This window comes from Capricornis sumatraensis, chromosome 3 (genome assembly GCF_032405125.1).
Source record: "Capricornis sumatraensis isolate serow.1 chromosome 3, serow.2, whole genome shotgun sequence".
NCBI lineage: Eukaryota > Metazoa > Chordata > Mammalia > Artiodactyla > Bovidae > Capricornis > Capricornis sumatraensis.
In genome coordinates, this window is record NC_091071.1 from 151,209,531 (window position 1) to 151,224,597 (window position 15,067).

General features: G+C 48.7%; 1 protein-coding gene across 1 annotated transcript in view; it reads left to right on the forward strand.

Annotated features, from left to right (window-relative positions):
• STK36 (serine/threonine kinase 36) overlaps positions 1-14,713 on the forward strand; it is a 30,528-nt gene extending 15,815 nt beyond the window's left edge. The window contains exons 11-26 of the mRNA XM_068969078.1: positions 2,678-2,857; positions 3,682-3,779; positions 4,233-4,338; positions 6,369-6,519; positions 6,992-7,119; positions 7,958-8,062; positions 8,419-8,517; positions 8,604-8,692; positions 8,971-9,034; positions 9,219-9,329; positions 10,491-10,565; positions 11,003-11,174; positions 11,439-11,586; positions 11,780-11,927; positions 12,452-13,198; positions 14,570-14,713. Coding sequence (XP_068825179.1) covers positions 2,678-2,857; positions 3,682-3,779; positions 4,233-4,338; positions 6,369-6,519; positions 6,992-7,119; positions 7,958-8,062; positions 8,419-8,517; positions 8,604-8,692; positions 8,971-9,034; positions 9,219-9,329; positions 10,491-10,565; positions 11,003-11,174; positions 11,439-11,586; positions 11,780-11,927; positions 12,452-13,198; positions 14,570-14,713 — 2,565 coding nt within the window. The remainder of the gene's footprint in view (positions 1-2,677; positions 2,858-3,681; positions 3,780-4,232; positions 4,339-6,368; positions 6,520-6,991; positions 7,120-7,957; positions 8,063-8,418; positions 8,518-8,603; positions 8,693-8,970; positions 9,035-9,218; positions 9,330-10,490; positions 10,566-11,002; positions 11,175-11,438; positions 11,587-11,779; positions 11,928-12,451; positions 13,199-14,569) is intronic.
• The last annotated feature ends 354 nt before the right edge of the window (positions 14,714-15,067 follow it).

Genomic DNA, 15,067 nt, shown 5'->3' on the forward strand with positions numbered 1-15,067 from the left:
CGACTCAATGTTTGAGTAAGATCCAGGAGTTCATGATGGACATGGAAGTCTGGTGTGCTGTAGTCCATGGGATCGCAAAGAGTTGGACACTACTGAACAACTGAACGCTTAGTTTTGAAATGAAATGATTTTTTAATTTCTCTTGGGCCTATGCATAGGAGTGGAATTGCTGAGTCAGATAGTAAATTTATGTTTAAGAAACTGCTAATCTGTTTTCCAAAGTGGCTATACTATTTTGCATTCCCAGCAATGTATGAGGGTCCTCATTTCTCTACATCTTTGCCAACATGTATTCAGTTCAGTTCAGTTTAGCTGAGTCACTCAGTCGTGTCTGACTCTTTGTGACCTCTTGAACCGCAGCACCCCAGGCCTCCCTGTCCATCACCAAATCCCGGCGTTTACCCAAACTCATGTGCATTGAGTTGGTGATGCCATCTAACCATCTCATCCTCTATCATCCCCTTCTCCTCCTGCCTTCAATCTTTCCCAATATCCCATCCCACCCAACTTCTATCTTTTCAAATGAGTGAGCTCTTCACATCAGGTGGCCAAAATATTGGAGTTTCAGCTTCAACATCAGTCCTTCCAATGAACACCCAGGACTGATATCCTTTAGAATGGACTAGTTGGATCTCCTCTCAAGAGTCTTCTCCAACACCTCAGTTCAAAAGCATCAATTCTTCGGCACTCAGCTTTCTTTATAGTCCAACTCTCACATCTATATATGACAACTGGAAAAAACATAGCCTTGACTAGATGGACCTTTGTTGGCAAAGTAATGTCTTTGCTTTTCAATATGCCATCTAGGTTGGTCATAACTTTCCTTCCAAGGAGTAAGCGTCTTTTAATTTCATGGCTGCAATCACCATCTGCAGTGATTTTGGAATCCCAAAAACTAAAGTCAGCCAACATGTATTATTATCTGTCTCTTTGAATATAGTCATCCTAGTGAGTGTAAAATAGTATCTCATTGCTATTTTAATTTGCATTTTGCTAATAACTAATGTGAGCATCTTTTCATGTGCTTACCAGCCATTTGTAGATCTTCTTTGGTGAACTACCTAATCATTTGCTTTGCTTATTTTAAAGTTGTCTTCTTATTGAGTTGTAAGAGTTCTTTATATATTCTGGATACAAGACCTTTATCAAATATGCGATTTGCAAATTTTTTCTCCCAGTCTTAATCTATCCTTTTATTCTTATAAGAATGTCTTTTGAAGCACAAATGTTTTGGATTTTGAAGTCCAGTTACCATTTTTTCCCTTTGTGGATTTTGCTTCTGATATTATATTAAGAAATCTTTTTTTAAACCCAAAGTCTTAAAGATTTTCTCCTATTTTTTTAAAAAAAACTTTCCAGAATTTCAGCTCTGACATTTAGGTCTCTGACTCATTTTGAGTTGATTTGTGTATGTATTTTGAGGTAGAGATCTAAATTCATCTTTTTGCATGTGGATATATGATCCATCCCAGCACCACTGGTTGAAACGACTCTCCTTTGACCATTGCATTGTCTTGGCACCCTGCGCCTCTTGTTTGGCCCCTACATGTCCTCCTTGTGTCAGATAATTTTTCAGTGGGAAAGGAGGTTAGCAACTCTGCCTCCAGGGTGAGACTTTCTGAGGTGGAATTCCAGCTGAACTACTGTGTGTGTTTTTTGTCTATGGCTGTGCCGGGTCTCCTGCTGCCAGGTTTTCTCTAGTTGTGGTGAGTGGCGACTACTCTCGGTGGCAGCACAAGGGTTTCTCCACAAGTGGCTCCTCTTGTGGAGCATGGGCTCTAGGGTGCATGGGCTTCAGTACTTGCGGCTCCTGGGCTCAAGAGCAAGGGCTCAGTAGTTGTGGTGCATGGACATAGTTGCTCCTCCTGGGATGTGGGATCTTCCTGGACCAGGGATCAAACCCACGTCTCCTGGATTGGCAGGAGGATTCTTTACCACTGAGCCACCAGGGAAGCCCCCTGCGTGTGATTACTGACTGTTTACTTAATCTATCTGAAAGCTTCGGTCTGCTTACCTATAAAGTTGGTAACTGTATTTACTCTACAGTAACTGAGGTTATTGTAAAGATTGAGTAAATAAATGAGCAGATTTAGAATGATGAGTGGCATATTGTAAAGTACTTAATGTAAATATTAGTCTTCTTTGAAAAATAACCTTTAAAAAAATAACCATTTAAATATAGTACTGTCCTTAGCTTATGAGCTGTATGAAAGTAAGTAGTAGGCTGGATCTGGCCTGCAGGTCGCAATTTGTTAACCCCAGAGGTAGAGCTGAATAATACTGTTTTGTCTATCTGGAGTTGAACAGCACTGTTTTGTGCCCATTGTTTTTAATTTTCAGAAATGTGTGTGTGTGTTTTCATTTCATTTTCTTTTAAGGTGAAGGGCTGGAGAAGGAAGGGAGCAGATAGGAATGGTCACTAGGTCTGTCACTGACTGAGGGGGCGATCCCACTCCCCCTTAGTCACCTCTAAGTCAGGGGTCCTGGCCACCTACAGTTCCCTTTCCTGGTGCACTTTCCCTGTTCCTCTGTTCTCCTTCTTTGGGTTTTAGATTTCCAGAAAAAGGAGTAAGAACACGGGGTCTTCTTTGTCAGCATCTTGGGGACACTTGGTGTCTGTGACTCTCTTTTATCTCTCACAACACAGTTTACTGTCTCTTTCCCTCGTGTCACCCAGATCCTAAAAGGCGTCCTGGAGGGTGCTCCCCGCATCCTTCCTGCACTCCGGGTCCTAAGCGGTCTCCTGTACAGCTGCAATGACTCTATTCCCTTGTATTCCTTCTGCCGTGAGGCCGGGCTCCCTGGGCTGCTGCTCCATCTCCTCAGACACAGCCAGGAGAGCAACAGTATCCAGCAGGTAAGTGCTGCCTCTCAGGACTGACTGGCATTTCTTCTCTTTGGATTTCTTTTCTTCGAACTGCCATCTCTATCAGCCCCTTTGCCTTTTCTTTCTCTTCTTCCTATCTACTTAGTAGATTACGAATTGCAAATTCTCATGCCTTCCAAGGCCAGGCAGATAAGTCACCAGGGGAGTAGACCATGTGTGACTGTATGAATAGCAGGAATGTGAAGAACTGAGGTCCCGTGCCCAGGCCCATCCATCTCACTGTTGCTCGGTGGAAAAATGGGCTTATGATGCCACATCCTCCAGTTTTCTGAGAGAAGCTAGAAATCCAGATTTTTCGGTGTAATTTCTCAATATTCATAGATTAGCTCACCCACGGGCACTACCCTGTAAATGGTCACAGAGACGATCAGCAGGAGAGTCCAGGTTGAGACTCAATATCCATGTGCCCATGCTGTGTCCCACCACAGCTGAACCAAGAGTCTGGAATGCAGAAGTGTTTACTGGGGCCAAGGCTCAGGTGGCTGGAAGTGCACTCTGCTGATGAGTGTTAGTCTTGAGTGTTTTTAAGGCATTTAGAAGAGAATTTGTGCTATTTTGAAAAATATAACCTGCTATACTCCAAAATGCTGTTCAGACCAAAGAGGACATGTTTTGGGCTGTTCATAGCCTGTTGGCCACCACTTGTGACCTTGAGATCTCCTCTCTTTGTCTGAAGGTTCTCTTCACTCTGTCCCTTTCTGTTTGGTCAGCCTAGCTGGATCTCTGACCCATTTTTCCCTTGCTCTTTGTTTCTGTCCCCTGAGTTGCCCTAATTCTGTCCTCTTCCCTGGCAGCAATGTTGGTATGGGGCCTTCGTACGGGACCTGGTGGCTGTGATTCAGGCCTACTTTGCCTGCACCTTCAATCTGGAGAGGAGCCAGACAGGTGACAGGTGGGATGAGAGGCAGTCTTGTGCTGTTGACCAGTTTTGCTTCAGTTTCTACCCCCATTTTTTCCCCTCCCCATTACGAAGAGGCTAAGTAAGGAGAACCCATGATTTGTGACAGGTTTAAGGGTCAGCTGAGTGACCTCTCAGAGTCCAGCAAGTCCTTTTAAGGACCTTGAGTCACCTCCAAATTTGCCCACAGAATTTCAGGCTCTAAGGGTCAGCGGTAGTTAGCATACACTGAATGGAAGGCTCAGGGTGGGAATAAGCTAGAGAAAATGGCAGAGAAGAGGCCTGGAGGTGTGTGTGAGACTCTGTGTATGTGTGAGGAGAGAGAGGGAGAGCGTTCTGATGTGTTCCTTTGCAGAGATTTTCCTATCTGCTGTGAACTGACCCATTCACCACATGTGGGCATTTAGTAGAGAGATGAGAAGAAACCAGGACTCATTTTTTCCCCAGCCTACAGGTATTTCAGGAGGCTGCCAGCCTCTTTCTGGACCTGCTGGGGAAACTGCTGGCCCAACCAGATGAGTCTGAGCAGGCTTTGCGGAGGGACAGCCTTATGGTAATCTGCTCTCCCTTCCAGATTTCTATCTCTGTTTTTCCCCATACTCCTCCCATTCTGTTTCTCATGACTGTATAGGGTTAGATTAAGTAATACAACAAATGTTTGTTGCCTGCCAACTATGTGTTGTATACGGTCTAAGTCAGAGGAAGTCCGTATCTTCAAGGGATCAGGACTAGTCTAGTAGGATAAATGTGATGAAGGACAACACTGTGTAAAGTACAGTAGAAGGACTTCCTTTGTGGTCCAGTGGCCAAGACTCCAGGGAACTAGATCCCACCTGCTGCAACCAAGATGGTACAGCCAAATAAATAAATTTTAAAATAAAATTTATAAAAGTAATAAAATAAATTAAAAACACTAGAACTTCATATAAAACACAGAAGCACCACTGAGGAAGACTCACACTACCTGGAGGGTCATAGGAAAATCCTTTTTTTTTTTTTTGGCTGCACCACACAGCAGGTGGGATCTTAGTTCCCTAGCCAGAGATCAAGCTGGGACCCCCATAGTGGAAGTGTGGAGTCCTAACCAATGGATCATCAGGGAAAGACATAGGATCATAGAAGAAACCTTGAAGAAGGAAATCATCTCTGCTAGGATTTGAAGGATGCCCAGAAATTTGCCAGGTGGATGAGGCAAGGAAGCAGGGAGGATATTCCAGGCAGAAACAGTAATTTATATTAAGGTGCAGAAGCAGTATGCAGTGTGACCTATTTTCAGTTCAGTTCAGTTCAGTCGCTCAGTCGTGTCTGACTCTTTGCGACCCGATGAATCGCAGCACGCCAGGCCTCCCTGTCCATCACCATCTCCCAGAGTTCACTCAGACTCACGTCCATCGAGTCGGTGATGCCATCCAGCCATCTCATCCTAGGTCGTCCCCTTCTCCTCCTGCCCCCAATCCCTCCCAGCATCAGAGTCTTTTCCAATGAGTCAACTCTTCACATGAGGTGGCCAAAGTACTGGAGTTTCAGCTTTAGCATCATTCCTTCCAAAGAAATCCCAGAGCTGATCTCCTTCAGAATGGACTGGTTGGATCTCCTTGCAGTCCTAGGGACCCTCAAGAGTCTTCTCCAACACCACAGGTCAAAAGCATCACCTCTTCGGCGCTCAGCCTTCTTCACAGTCCAACTCTCACATCCATACATGACCACAGGAAAAACCATAGCCTTGACTAGACGGACCTTAGTCGACAAAGTAATGTCTCTGCTTTTGAACGAGCTATCTAGGTTGGTCATAACTTTTCTTCCAAGGAGTAAGCGTCTTTTAATTTCATGGCTGCAGTCACCATCTGCAGTGATTTTGGAGCCCCAAAAAATAAAGTCTGACACTGTTTCCACTGTATTCCTATCTATTTCCCATGAAGTGACTCCTGGACTCTGCATGGGAGGGACAGGAAGGGAGGATTGAAAGAGAAAATAGCCGAATTCTGACTGGTCTCAGAAGAGACTGTTAAGAGATGAACATGTGCAAGGAAGGAAACAGTTATCTGATTAGTTTCAGACTGGCAACTGGAAGCGCAGATGTGGCTGCAGTCCTACCTCCAGCTAGCAGTCCATTCAATCTCTTCTAGTCTGGGGGCCTGTCTTAACATCCCTCATCCTTTCTGGTCAGGAAGCTGTTAATGTCTAACCTAAATTTTGGCCAGTAGTGACTCACATTATTGGTCAGCACTTCTCATATGTCACTGTGCAATGAGTAGCATGGGGCGTTTGGAATAAATTCTGAAGACCAGGTTGGGAAGGACCCACGAATCCCCAGGAATTCTTATACTCGGGGTCCACGATACTACTTCGAGAAATATCATTTAGGGAGCAGCTGATCAAAATAGGATTGACACCTAAAATTCCTGTTCCCAAACATGAAGGCAATCACTCTACACTTTCTGTGTGAGGAATACTTAGAATTCAACAACTGGTCCCCCTGGGTTTTTCCCCTCCTTTCTCAGGTTCTCCAGGAACCCTTGCTCCTTACCCTGAGTCCAGTCTGGTTTCTGATGTGCTAATGTGAACCCTGCCCGTCTCCCCTAGTGCTTTACTGTTCTGTGTGAAGCCATGGACGGGAATAGCTGGACCATCTCCAAAGCCTTCTACTCCAGCCTGCTGACTACACATCGGGCTGTGTTGGACGGGCTCCTTCATGGCTTGACAGTTCCACAGCTCCCTTTCCATAGCCCCCCAGGTAACGGGAATGGGGAGGGGAGGTTCTCTTGACTGACTTGTCAGCAGGACCAGCACTGCTGTTTATCTTGCCGGTTGCCTAGAATAGTGTCTGGCATTTAGCCTGTGTTAAGTAACTATGACGGAGAAGACAATGGCACCCCACTCCAGTACTCTTGCCTGGAAAATCCCAGGGACAGAAGAGCCTGGTAGGCTGCAGTCCATGGGGCTGTGAAGAGTCGGACACAACTGAGCAATTTCACTTTCACTTTTCACTTTCATGCATTGGAGAAGGAAATGGCAACCTACTCCAGTGTTCTTGCCTGGAGAATCCCAGGGATGAGGGAGCCTGGTGAGCTGCCATCTATGGGGTTGCACAGAGTCAGACATGATTGAAGTGACTTAGCGGCAGCAGCAAGTAACTATGAACTGAGAGAAAGAAGGGAGAATCTGAAACAACCCATGCCTTTCTGCATTCTTTGCCTTTTGCACAGGAGCCCCCCAAGTGAGCCAGCCGCTTCGGGAGCAGAGTGAGGATCTGCCTGGAGCCATTTCTTCGGCACTGGCGGCCATGTGCATGACTCCCGTGGGGCTGCCAGGCTGCTGGGAAGCCAAGGAGCAGGTCTAAGCTACAAATTTTTTTTCCATTTTTATTTTAAATTTTATTTATTTATTTATGGCTGCGCTGGGTCTTGGTTGCTGCATTCAAGCTTTCTCTAGTTTCAGAGAGTAGGGGCTACTCTAGTTGCAGTGAATGGGCTTCTCATTATGGTAGCCTCTCGTTGCAGAGCACAGGCTCTAGAGCGGAAGTTCAGTGATTATGGTGCATGGGATTAGTTGCGCTGCTGCATGTGGGATCTTCCTGAGTGAGGGAGCAAACCCGTGTCCCTTGCACTGGCAGGCAGATTCTCGATCACTGGATCACCTGGGAAGTCCTGAACTACAGTTATTTGTTCTTGTTGCTGTTGCCAGGGTTGGGGAGGTTGGCCCCAGTGTCTCAGAAAAGCAGAAAAACAAGCTTCTCTGCCTGCCTTTACTCAGTACTTCCGGAAGCAGATGCTAACCACTAGGTTTGGGCTACTTGTCAAACATGATATAGCCAGAATCCCAGGGCCCTTGGCCAGCTGATTAAAGAGCTCCATGACAAACTGCCCATGTGGTGGGGTGACTGATCTGAAGCCACAGTTGATACTTGCTCGAGGGTTCAGGGTTCAGATTTCCCGCTCCCTTTGGCCAGCAACACTTTGCTCTGTACCCGCCTGCAGTGGGACTTACCTAGGCCTTGTCTTTTGCTTTTCCACTGAGCATGAAGACTGGGGATAGAATGAGGTCTGAGGTTCCTGGTGAATCTGGGGAAGAGTAGCAAGCAAGGGGTTGAGAGCCCTGATTAGTTGGAGATATGAGAGGAATAGGATTGGAATAAAGGGAATGGAATTGAGTCTTCAGGTATGTCTCCACAGATCTCTCAGCATCTGGCTGATCAGCTCACCAAAGACAGCAACCACCTGAGGTCATCCCTCATCTCTGCCCTGCAGCATCCCATCTTGTGCCTACCCCTTCTCAAGGTACTGCCTGCCCAGCACTCTTGGCCCCTCAGATTTCTTTTTCACTTCCAGGAATGAGAAAGAGAGAGAAAGAGACACTGAGAGAAACAGAGAGAGATGAGAGACACCCCCCGCTGATGCTCCCCCACAGAGGAGGACACCTTTCTGCTTTTAAATCAGTTCAGCTGAAATAGCCCAGATGTCAGCCAGTCCTCACTAGAACTGAGACATGTCTGCATCTCAGTCTCTCAGCAAGAGGTGGACATGGCCTGAATTTCTCTGACACCTCTAGATCTGTTGAGAGGCTAGCCTGCTTTCAGCTGAGCCTTCCAGTCTAGGACCTGCCTCCCTGACCAACTCCTTCCCACACCCCTTAGGTTCTCTACTCCTGCTGCCACGTCAGTGAGCGCTTATGCCATCTTCTCGGGCAAGAACCCCTGGCCTTGGACTCACTGTTGAAGTTGGCCCAGGGCAAGGTAGGCCAGTGGCACAAGTGGGCATCTCTTAGGGGTCCCACCGTCTCAGTCAGAGGACACTCTGATGCCTTGGGTTTCCTTTATAGGTAAAGGTAGTGGATAGGGAAGAGTCTATTGAAGTGACTCTCTACCTCCTCTCTCTTCTTGTCCTTCGCCTCCAAGATCTGCCTTCTGGGTGAGTCATAAAGTAGGGTCACCCTGACATGGATACCTTCCACCCACGTAGGTCACCCTGACATGGATTATGGGGAGTGACACCATACAGCCTGTCCTTGGGAGGGACTAGGACAGAGTGAAGGTTTCCCTGCAAAGAAGAGACCTAGATTCCCACCAACTCTGTGCCCTGGAGGCGGACATGCAGCTTTGGTGGAGAGCGCCATCTAAGGGAGAGGGCAGGTCACTCAGCAGCCTCCTTTCACACAGCTGCATCCCTGATGTATCTCCTTATTCCAGAATGGAGAAGCTAGGCAGTGAGATTGCTACTGTCTTTACGCATTCGCACATCGTCTCTCTTGTGGTGAGTTCTCAGCGTTCATCTTCCTCCCCTTTTCACCCTATCATCCCACCTTCTGGGAGCAGAAGAGTTGTTTCCTAATGTGTAGCTGTTTGTGAGGCATTCTTCTGGAGACAGACACCCTCTCCGCCTGTCCTGAGTACCATTCAGATTGGGACATTCCTCCTCCTCATCTGACTCTCCACAGAGCGCGGCGGCCTGTCTGTTGGGGCAGCTTGGTCAGCAAGGTGTGACTTTTGACCTCCAGCCTGTGGAGTGGATCGCTGCAGCCACACATGCCCTGTCTGCCCCTGCAGAGGTGAGTCCTCTCAGCGCTAAATGCAGAGATGTGTTTTCTCTGAGTCAGATAAGGTCTGTGTTCAGGGAGAAAAGCCTGAAATTCCAATAAACCTGGAGGGAATCCAGGAGTCTTTCCTGTCGCCCCGACTGTCAGGGCTTTAGATTTGTTGTTAACACACAGGACCTCTGAAGGGGGAGGAAGAGGCATCATCTTTCTCCCTCCTTCCCTCCCTCTTGCTCTCTTTCTCAGGCTCTGGCCCTTGCCTCCTGAAGGATCTCTACTCTCAAGTGTTCTTCCCTGATGCCAAAGTGAGCTTTCTTAAAGGAGAACCTGCCTGATTGCTCAACCAGTCATTATTTCACACTTAAATATGTGCTGAGTACCAGGCACTAGTCTTACCTATATGGATGGAACTTGTGTAGGTCCTCAGCAGCTTCCCATGGAGTTTCTGGGTTAATGTCCACATTTGCTAGCAGGCTACACAGAGCTCATCCGTTATCCCTGGGCTCTCTAATCCTCCTCTGCCAAAGAGTTCACATTTCAAAAATTCACTGTGGCCTTTCATAACCTGTCTTTTATATAAGCTGTGCCTTCTTCCTTCCTTGTCTGCATTTGAAACTTTGAATCCCATCTGTTTCCTACCTCTAAGGGCAAAGTTAGCATCTCAGCTATTCCTCCTCCCTCTCCACAGCCCCTACCTCACAGCCTCTTGTTCAGTAAGTGTCTTCCTAAACTGTAATTGTTTCTGTGGCTGGTTACCCTACCAAACTGTGTGTCTTTAGGACAGAGATAGTTGTTGAATGAATAGGCAGGAACCAAGACACACAGTGATAAAGAATCTGCCTGCCATTGCAGGAGCTGCAGGAGATGTGGGTTTGATCCCTAGGTCAGGAAGATCCCCTGGAGGAGGAAATGGCAACCCACTCCAGTATTCTTGCCTGGAAAATTCCATGAACAGAGGAGTCTGGCAGACTGCAGTTTACGGGGTCACAAAGAGTCGGACACAATTGAGCACGCTATGCATCCATCCATCCAAGACCCCTAAGTCCAAAAGAACTCTCCCCACTACTCTGGGCTGAAGAAGAGCTCCTTCTGCCTGACTTGGAGTTGGCTGTGCAGGTCTGTGAGGTCAGCGCTCCCCTCTCAGGGATCTACTGTCTTCCTGACTCTCTCTACCAGGTCCGGCTGACTCCACCTGGTGGCTGTGGATTCTATGACGGCCTCCTCATCCTTCTGCTGCAGCTCCTTACCCAGGTACAGCTGCATCTCAGAATGCATGGGAACTAAGGAGAGAGAAACTGGGCGCTTTGGGGGGCCACTGGCCAAGAGGAAGGAAGAAGCCACACAGTCACCTCCCCTCTCAGACTACCAGTGATGGCCTAAGATCGGGCCCATCTGCCCCAGTACAGACCCTTAAAGGATAACCATTCAGCTGCATCCCTTGGGATTCGGTGGAAAGAAAGCCATAATTGCCTGGTTTCCAGTAAGCATACACATGGGTTGAGAGGTCAGGGGGGTTAAGATGTGATAAGAGAGGAAACTGAGACTACAGGGAAATCTTAGGTGGGAAAACAGAAAAAATTGTTTCTGGGACTCCCCTTCCTCATAGATCAGGAAGAAGAGTGAAAAAAAGGGCATTTTTGACTCCTGACTTGGACCTCCCCCTCTCCCCTTCTCAATTTTTGCTTTAGCAGGAGAAGGGTAATCCTATAAGGGACGTGGCCAGCTCAGAAATGTGGACCGTTCTGTGGCACCGCTTCTTCATGGCTCTGAGGCTCCCTGAGGAGGCATCTACACAGGAAGAGGTGTCACTGTCCAGTCCACAAAGCCCAGAGCCAGACTGGACGCTCATCTCACCCCAAGGTATCTCACTTCTGACAGCGTGGCTCCTCTTGTCAGGCCAGTGTACTGATCCTTCTTCAAGAGGAAACAGCCTGGAACTGGGTTGGCCCATGGAGAGGGCTGCTAGTGCTGCTGCCTTGGGAGGGGATGGCAGAGTCTGTGCAGGAGCTGCTCAAGGATGGGGAAGGGATCAGGGAACAGGTGGTGGCCCTGAGAACCGTGGGGATGCAGGGGCATCTAGGCCTCTTGCCTGCTCCACTGGGTCTCCACTGCTGGTGTTTCCAGGCATGGCAGCCCTGCTGAGCTTGGCCGTGGCCACCTTTACCCAGGAGCCCCAGTTATGCCTGAGGCACCTGTCTCAGCGTGGAAGTATCCTCATGTCCACCCTGAAGCATCTGCTTTCGCCCAGCTTCCTGAATCACCTGGGCCAGGCGTGAGTTGAAAATTTCAATTTCAATGCTATTATGGGTGAGATGGACAGGGGGGAGGCAGGAGAGAAAGAGCTGACAGCTTGAGCTGTGAGGCAAGAAATGTGATTACTGAGGTTCGGGAAGGAGAGTTGGGGGAAGAATATGGAAGGCTGGGTGAGCCAGACCGAGTCCATCCTTCCCTGCTGCCCTCCTTAGGTCACAAGGGTCTGAGTTTCTCCCCATCGTGGTGCTCTCTGTCTGCCAGCTCCTCTGCTTCCCTTTTGCCCTGGATGTGGATGCTGACCTCCTTGAAGGTGTCTTGGCTGACCTCACAGACTCAGAAGTCACCGCCCACCTACTGCAGGTACCAGGGAAGCCAGCCAGGAAGGAAAGTGGTCACCCTTGTGCCACATTCACTTCCTGACAGCGCTAGGGCTCTCCCAGGTCTCCCAGCATCTGAGACTGGAGTGGAGGAAGCATGCAAGCCTGAACAGAGGCCTGTGGTGGGAGCTGGGCTGGTGACTCCTCTCTCCAGCAGTCCCTTGTCTGGATTCTCTAGATTCTCTTATCCTGGTCTGGGCCCTGGAGACGCTGCTCCTCAGCCAGGAATTGCTTCTCTGGCGATTGTTGGCACTAAGCAGTGAGTGGGTCTCTGAAGGCAGAGAGACCGAGGCCTTGCAGACCGCAGCCTGGCCTTGGGAAGGACATGTTCTCCCAGGCTCCAGGGTGTGTCTATCTCGCGTGCAGTGCTGTGACAGGTCTTCGGCCCTCTGGTATTCTCTGCAGAACTTGGCTTCTCTCCCCCAGATTTTGGGCTCCCTGTTATTTCTCAGCAGTGCATTCTCCCTCTCCCTGAACTGTTTCGCTTGCACCCCTCCCCTTCTTCAGGTCTGCTGCCACCATCTCCCACTGACACAAGTCGAGCTGCCCATCAGTCTCCTCACACGCCTGACCCTCTCAGGTCCCGCGTTTCTCAACCAGTTCGTGAACACAGTGGCTGCCTCCCCTAGAACCACCATCTCATTCCTCTCCACTGCCCTCCTGGGTGACCAGCCTCTGCTGACGTCTGACCTTCTCTCCCTCCTGGCCCACACTGCCCGGTTACTGTCTCCTAGCCATTTGTCTTTTATCCATGAACTCCTGGCTGGCTCCGATGAATCCTATCGGCCCCTGCGCAGCCTCCTGAGCCACCCAGAGACTTCTGTGAGAGCCCGTACTTCCGGGCTCCTGGGACACTTGCTCCAACACAGCATGGCCCTGCGTGGGGCCCTGCAGAGCCAGGCAGGACTGCTCAACCTTCTGCTGCTGGGGCTCGGAGACAAGGACCCTGCTGTGCGGCGTGGAGCCAGCTTCGCTGTAGGCAATGCAGCCTACCAAGCTGGTCCCCTGGGACCTGCCCTGGCAGCTGCAGTACCTGGTATGACCCAGTTGCTTGAAGATCCTCAGGCTGGTATCCGGCGCAATGCCGTATCAGCTCTGGGCAACCTGGGGCCTGAGGGTCTGGGGGAGGAGCTGCTACAGTGCCAAGTGCCCCAGCGGCTCCTGGAGATGGCATGTGGAGACCCACAGCCAAGTGTGAAGGAAGCCGCCCTCGTTGCTCTCCGCAGCCTCCGACAGGAGCCCTGCATCCATCAGGTACATCCCAGGGGACTTGTGAATCACCACAACAGGGCTGTTTTCACATTTTTTCTGAGATAGTCTTTAAGGAGTTGGAACATCTGGAAACCCAAGCTGCCTCCTTCTCTGGGAGCAGGAAACTCAGGGGGCATGACTTGAACATGAGTTTTTCACCTAATATCTCCCACCTGGAGATGTGAAGGGCCCTGAAGAGGGCTCCATTGGGCTTGGAAATTCCTGGGTTGTCAAGGAGCAGTGTTACTCTCTTCTGGAGGCTGTGCAGGAGAAGGGGAGGGAAGACTAGAGGTGCTGAGGCATAGAGTCGTTTTTTTCTGAGGGCCATGAAGATGCTATCTTTTCTAGCGCTTTACCATATGAAAAGTACCATGCTAAGCATTTTACCTACATTATCTGGTTTAAGCTATGCTTCTCATTTGGCAGGCAATGAAACTGAGGCACAAAGAATTTAATCACTTGTCCCAGTCACATAGCTAACATGTGGGATTGGACTTTTGAACTCAAGAGTCTGAGTTCAGAGCCCGTGTTCTTTTTCGTCATGTCATTTGGAATACCAGGTCTTAGTTCCCTTCCTGATTGAACTCATGGCTCCCGAGGTAGAAGCTTAACCACTGCTTTATTCTGTTGTTGGTTTTTTTTGCTAAATTTTCAGTATATAAACAGCCCAGTTGAAAATCACACATCTACCTGTGATAAAGTTGTGTGCTGTGAGTGTTTAGTCGCTCAGTCATGTCCGACTCTTTGAGACCCCATGGATTGTTGCCCTCCAGGCTCCTCTGTCCATGTGGATTCTCCAGGCAAGAACACTGGAGTGGGTTGCCATGCCCTCCTCCAGGGGATTTTCCCAACCCAGAGATTGAACCCAGGTCTTCCACATGGTAGGCAGATTCTTTACTGTCTAAACCACCAGGGAAGCCCATGATAAAGCTAAACCCCCAAATTATAATAGCTCCATGTGGTGGCATTGGGCAGTTCTTGCAGAAGAGAAGTTTTGACAGGATGGTGATGATATATACTACAGAATTTTCTGTGGTCTGTGTGGGGAAATAATAAAAGGGATTTTTGATGGTAATTCACACTGGTCTAGATCCGCAGTTGGGAGTCTCACCTTCTGGCTGCTGCATTTATTATCTCTTCCTGGGGACAAGTTCATGGGTCCTTTGGTGCCTTGGTTTCATGGTCTGTGACCAAAGAGAATGGAAGTAGTCTGGTTCTAGTGGTTCCTGTCTCCAAAATCTTTCTTTTCCCACATAATCTATTTTGAGTCCCTGAGAGCTCATACTCTTTTGCTTTCTTTTCTAGAGCAGGAATTGCTGGGCCAAATAAGAGTACTCTGCATGTCGTGTTTTGTCATCTCTCTCTGTCCCACAGGTGCTGGTGTCCCTGGGCGCCAGTGAGAAATTAGCCTTGCTTTCTCTGGGGAATCAGTTACTGCCACACAGCAGTCCCAGGCCTGCCTCTGCCAAACACTGCAGGAAACTCATCCACCTCCTGAGGCCAACACACAGTACATGACCCCAGCTTGCTGGGGTCCAACCTTCGTTGCCCTAATTTTGCCAACCCTTCCTTCTACTCAACAAGCCACCTACTAAAGAGACTGAAACAGACAAGCCGCCAATCAGCTGATTTGAGAATGAGAACCTAGAAGAGATTTATGTATAAAGCTCCTCCTTTCCCCCAGATTCAGGATGATTTTAACCAGTAAACTTCATGATTGTTGGTACCAGAGGAGATGTGTTTCTTCTCTACGTCAAAGGGTCTTTTCTCCAATAATGTGCCTTTTAACCCCAGGGGCATGCTTCCAGGACACCTTCTACCTGAGAGGTTTTCTTCCTTTCTGGAGCTCCTGAAATTTCCCCAGCAGGTTCT